The 6,646-nt window shown below is 33.2% G+C and overlaps 1 protein-coding gene across 1 annotated transcript; it reads right to left on the bottom strand.

Annotated features, from left to right (window-relative positions):
- Positions 1-1,918: 1,918 nt before the first annotated feature.
- LOC111913924 (uncharacterized) lies at positions 1,919-4,384 on the bottom strand. The gene is made up of 2 exons (XM_042897464.2): positions 3,418-4,384; positions 1,919-3,269 (listed from the first exon to the last, which is right to left on the bottom strand). The coding sequence occupies exons 1-2, from the start codon at positions 4,304-4,306 to the stop codon at positions 2,113-2,115; spliced, it is 2,046 nt and encodes a 681-aa protein (XP_042753398.1). The 5' UTR covers positions 4,307-4,384; the 3' UTR covers positions 1,919-2,112.
- Positions 4,385-6,646: the final 2,262 nt, after the last annotated feature.

The raw sequence follows: 6,646 nt of genomic DNA on the forward strand, positions 1-6,646 counted from the left end.
GATTTGGTCTCACGATCTCACAAAATTAACATGGTTTCAAATGAACCTGAACATATATATATATATATATATATATATATATATATATATATATATATATATATATATATATATATATATATATATATATATATATATATATATATATATATATATATCGCACCGTTCTTACCTTTCACCTACCCCGCACCGATGGTGTAGTGTAGACGGTTGTGGTTCCCTTTCTTTCACTCTTTTCTGCACCGCACCTTTCGGTCTTAAAAAATATTTTAGTGGGTTAAGATGGAAATAAGAGTCGTTAGCATTATATAAGTAGTGATCTCCTGATTTTTTATTTCCAAAACCACCCTCACATCAATATACATTTCCCTCTTTAGGGTTTCTCTCGCTCTTTATTTTCTTAATCGACAAATTTCTTGCACTATCATTTGTTTTTTTTATAATCAACATATTTCTTGACCTATCATTTGTTTTTTTTTTTTTTTTTTTTTTTTTTTTTTTTTTTTTTGTTTTGTTGTTTTTTTGTTTTTGTTTTGTTTTTTGTTTTTTGTTTTTTGTTTTTTGTTTTTTTTTTTTTTTTTTTTTTTTGCAAAGCTCATGTATAAAAAAAACTGAATTATAGAAAGACCGACAAGGTTTGAACCAAAGTTTGGAAAATCTTTCTATAAGTACTCTCGATGAATGCTTTTCATTATGGTATAAGGATGGCCAAATATATAATTTTTCAACAAAAAATAATAATAATAATAATAATAAAAATCCACTCATATCCAATTGATAAATTGTTGGTAATTTATAACTTTTGCTTGTAATTGTTTAATTCAATATTCTAAAGTTATATTCATGATATAAACATTGTACACTTATATTTTATCATGTTATTTCAAATTTATACAAAAGTTTAAAATTATTTAATGTGATATTGTACCCTTATATTTTATAACAATTACTAAATAAATTGAAACAGTGTTATTTGTTACTTTTAAACATGAGGGCTAGATGCATATTATTTTAGCAAACACTTTATCAATTCAGATATCATAATCAAAATCAATTCAGTGCATTTTATAAATTCAATACTTAACACACACCCCAAAAAAAATGTGTAAATTCTACTTTTTTTGAATTTCTTTGACTAACTTTTCAGCTTGAGTAAATTACACGAATGCTCCTATGGTTTAGGGTAATTTACGCGTTTGGTCCTTAATTTATTTTTTTAACTCAGAAGTTCCCTACTTTTTGTTTTTGTTATACATTTGGTCCCTGTATTACCTAAAAAAAACACTATTTTGAAATTGATTTTTTAATTTATTTAAATAATCACACTCCAACCCCACTCATCTCACCTTACCTTACCTATACTACCATTTTTCCCTATTTAAATAATAGTATGTTTAGGTAAGACAGGACCAAACGCGTAATAAAAACAAATAGTAGGGACCAAGCATGTAACAAAAACAATAAGTAGGAACCTTCCAAGTTAAAAAAATAAGTTAGGGACCAAGCGTGCCAATTACCCCAAACCATACAGACCATTCGTGTAATTTATTCTTTCAGCTTTGAACAAAACATCATTTATTTTGTCAATTTGCTAGGAGTGACTAGTGAGCACAAGTCGGTTCAATTTATTTTGTTTAGTAAACAGATATAGTTTGGTTTTTCTCCTGAAAAAGCCATTTGAGTTGGGGTTTTAGGCCGTTAAGTTTTTTGATTTTCAATGAATAAATTATGGCATCAAAAATTAGATCATAGGACAGATATGATCTAACATTCATATCTAACTTAAGAAAATGATAGACTAAAGATAAATATGAGTTTGACAGTTGACAGTGGTAAACATATGATTAAATCACGAGGGATGAACAAAAATATGTTTGAATCACTAGGGATGAACAAAAAAATTGCAAGAATCAATGCATGCGTTAAATTCCATTTTGTTATTGTATTATCTTATGAATAAAAGAGACATATAGATAGAGTAATTTCAATTACAAACCATTTTTTTATTGTATTATCTTACACATAAAGGAGAGAGATACAAAAAAGAGTAATTTCAATTACAAACCAATGTTGTAGGGAGAGCAAAAGCTTCATATATGGTGGCTCAAATGCTTACAATTTACAACAGTCATAATCAATGGCAAACCTACATTCAAGACATTTAAAGATCATTTTGTATTGTAATAACTCAAAACAACGACTACATCGATCATCTAACTCAAGACCTTGAGCAAATGAGAGAGGGTGTAGGTGTTGACGGGTGTTATGAGTGCCTCCAAACTTTATATTAACAAAATAATAAGTGCTTCTGGAATGGAAATTATAGGTTTCTGTTTCGCACTTAACTATTAGAGGAGCACAAGCCGTATGTATGGATTGAACACAATCTTTGCAATGATAGAAAGATGCATTAGGATTCAAATCCTGCTCACAAATTTCACAAAAGTATTCACTCTTATGGTTCTCAATTGGGAGGTAACTTAGGTGTATGGGATGCTTGTCATGCTTGTGCCTGGTTGTTTCGGCTAATAACAAAGCACATTGGGGATGCATATAAATATCACAAGCTTTGCAGCCGAACAAAATTGGACGAATTTCATAATGAACATGATCATCATCAAAAGGTAGGCGACATATATGACACCTATCAACACCAAATATCTTTTGAACTAATGAAAGTATGTGATTTGGGTGAGCTTTATGTGTGATTTCTTTAGGTATAAGCCCACATGAAACATCAACAAAGTATTTGCATTCGACACAACCATACGCAAATCCGTTGCAAGGCAGATCACAAACAGCACAATGGAACACACTGAAAAAGAAAGGAAGATTGTTTGAGTAGATGAGATGTAGGGTATGTTGTGGGTGATCTGGGTGGTTTTGTATTTCTTGGGGGAGTCGAGTGCACCACTCATGGAGAGCAAAGTCATTGCAACTCTGGTGAGGGCATTTGTAAAGAGGCATGGTGGACATGATTGGTCTGAGACATCCGTTGCATAGCAGTTGGGTCTTTTTCATTGGGTCATGACACTTTATTAATAACAAAGAATTTGAGGAGGAGGAGGTTTGCCCGTGATCAACATCAACTAGAATGAGAGGGTGTTGATGACTTATGTGTTTTAGGTTTCCCTCATAACTACTTGTTCCGCTTTCTTCTTGGAAGAACAAGGAGTGTTTAGGTAGGCTGTATGTTTCATCGGGGAATGGGAGACGAAGGAGATAAGGATGATCAACATCTTCAAAATTTTTAATGGTTTTGCCAAAATCTAATAGAAATAACAAGGCTGGTTAGTATACCTATACCTGTACCTATACCTTATAGATAGATAGATAGATAGTTATTCATCTACTAACTGGGTCTGGTTAAGAGTGAATAATAATGAAACAAAAGCAATCATAAAAGAACTTATTTACCTGCAGCCAAGAAGATGGACATGAACGGCTCTGTTCTTGATGTTGCGCAATCTAGATGGGCATAATACATACATTTATCGCATTTGTATATCCAAAGATATGCCTCCTTGTTACCAAAAAAATAACCACCACATACTCTGCATCTGGGAAAATGCTTAGCTAGTTGATCTGGGAATGAATATGAAATGGTGAGGGGATGAGTATGATGAAAAGCACCATCTGTTCTGTCTTGGATTAACAATTTTTCTGGTAGGAAAGCACAATCACTGTGTATGGTGAAGTTGGTACAAGTGGTACTACATTGATAGAACATCCCTTCATGTCTTCTCCCACAAGCCTGGCAGTAGCACAAAATGGGTTGAGAGACTGCACAAATTAATGCGTGTGGGTGGCACGGATGATGGATGATTCGTTTTCCTACTTCCACAGCACACTTGAGATCAATGTAAAAAGAACATTCATCACATTTATAACAAATTGCATCATCTGTGTGCATTTGGTTACAAACATCACATGTCCAAGAATAATGCGTCTCATAACGCTGGATAAGAGGGTGTTGGTGCAATGCATGGTCTAACCTTGGGGACAGCTCAGCACAGAATTTGTGAAGTGAGAAAAGACATTCACATGATGATGATGATGATGATGATGATGATGATGAATCACCTCCCATACATTTGTAGTAGTACATGTGGTACATGCTGATTACTTGGCCACACCTGTCACATGCAACTTCAGAAAAGTCCTCTTTCTTAACCAGATCACCACCACCCTCATCATCATCATCATCATCTTCTTCTTTTTCCTCTTCTTCTTCTTCTTCGTAGGGTGGATATTCTAGCTGCAAATCAACGAGCTTTAGGGGATGCTCATGTTCCAATACATTCATTTTAATTATATTTCTCTCTTTACAACAATGATGTGTTAGACTCCATCTTATTTATAATAAGGAAAGAGAATATACGTGTGGCAATTTCACAAAACCAAGCAGGCCCTTTTTTTTTCTTAGACACTCTAATGTGGGACATATTTTCTCTAATTCTTCATTATTCTGTATTTGGTTCCATGTTTTGTTCTTTTTTTTTTTTGTTTAACACGTAAGGAATAAACACAATTGAAATACACAAAGCATTCTTTTCCATTTTCTTTTTCTTTAGCTTTAGTGCCACCTCTCTAACAAGTAAGGAATAAGCTAGTGAAAAAATTAAGTTGTGTATTAGCCTGTTTTATTAGTTGGTATACAGAGGTTAGAGTTGATTCATGTGATATGATTGAGTTTAAAAACAGTCCGAAGTCAATTGGTGGAGTTGACTGTTCAAAGATCTCATATGGGGTCGTTTTCCTTTGATCCATAAACAAAATATATATGAACTTGAAAAAAAAATCAAAATACAAATGATTCTCATAACTCAAGGTGTTAAGAAAGTTGTAGCAATATTTATTTTCTAAGGTCTCGTAAAATATGCAAGCAAGCAAGCAGAAAATTAGAAAATAAAACTAACTACCAATAAACTCCAAGCCTTGAAATGTTTAATTTTCTTCTATACCTATCAATCACTATGGTATAGTATAGACTACTCAGGTTGAATCAATCACCTTGAAATTTGTTTTTGCATTACAAATTTACAATTGTATAATTAGTTACAAAATTCAGCTTCAAACAAATAACTCTGCATGGAGGTGACACTCAATCCACCAGATTAGATTCATTGAGGCTGACTAGAACAGTATATAGCATACATCTTTCCCATCTATCGATATACCATTAACTACTCACTAAAATAACAAGTACATATTTATCATAACTGAAGAAACTACAATGTGAAAGTACTTACCATATACTTATAGTAGCCTTGTTGTTCAGAATTTGGTTTTTGTAGAAAACATATATAAATTATTAAAATAACAAATGCATAGAATATGTCTCAAAATAATGAGGATGGTTAATCTATCTCTATGAATTAAAATATGAGATCAGATAAGTAAAAACTTAGATTTAGTTTTGTGCATCTTGTTTATCTATAAAAAGATTATGTTTATTTGATGGTATTAAAGAAACTTATTGAAATACACATTAAGGAGATGATATTCACATTTCATGAAATCAAAGGTGTATGGAAATATGGGCAAGAAAGTGGTCACCTGTAATTTGCATGCTTCCCTTTAAAATCAACAACTTTTATAAGCACTTTATCCTCCCTTTGGTCCATTGTTTAGGCCAGTTGACTTGCTTTATTTGCATTTGACTATGTTAAAGCCTACTTGGTTGCTTCCTAGAAAATATTTGCAACATAGAAAAGAAAGTGCATTATGTTTCACCTTGGCCTAACTATTTTTAGTAAGTTGGCAACCCGTGTGCCTCATCTAGACTACAGTTTATTTCTTACAAGGTAGCAACTAATAGCAATTAATAAGACAGGGAAATAGTCAAAGTTCCATAAATTAAATCAAAGGAATAGTAATTTCACCAGAGATCTATGGCGTGATCAGAGACATTTTTGCACTGTGATGATTGTAAATACAGCACCAATCATTCCGCATCAGATACCTTTAATCCCTCCATTGATGTTGTTGTAGCGGAAACACCAAAACCTAAGCAAAAATCTAAACCCCGCCTGTAAACAAGTGAAGATACACATTTCAACACAGTTGTTTCGCTTTACTAATGGGTACAGTTCGATCTTTCACTAAACGAGCATAGCATAGATGTATGATCCTTTTCAAGTTAGCACTAATTTTGACCAACCTTGAGTACAACCTAACTTGAATGGGAATTCGAATATAAAGAAAGAAATTATTAACCAGAGCCAAGATCCTACCATTTCAATCAGCCATGGAAACGGAAATTACAAGGCATTATCAACGAGAAAGAAATTGTAAAGAAGCATGTAATGTGAAGTCAATAAGGCTTGGCCACACATCCGAAACAATGGGAAAGAGAATACATCAACTTCACGTAGCCATGGAAACATATGGAATCGTCTATAGAATAATGAAGATTGATGTAAGGCCGTTCGGTATGGTTGCAACGGACAGGTTCGTGGTCTAGCTGGCCACGAACCACGACCGTGCACACCATCCTGGTGGCAAGTGGTGGTTCGTGGTCGTGGGGAATCGTGGTGAGGACAACGAATGCAAACGAAAAATGTGATTGGGTGTTGAGTAACGGTCATATCTGGGGTTTAAATTTTTTTTTTTTTTAATTTTACTTTTTAAAGAACATTAAACC

The sequence above is a fragment of the Lactuca sativa genome, chromosome 8, assembly GCF_002870075.4.
Source record: "Lactuca sativa cultivar Salinas chromosome 8, Lsat_Salinas_v11, whole genome shotgun sequence".
Classification (NCBI taxonomy): Eukaryota; Viridiplantae; Streptophyta; class Magnoliopsida; order Asterales; family Asteraceae; genus Lactuca; species Lactuca sativa.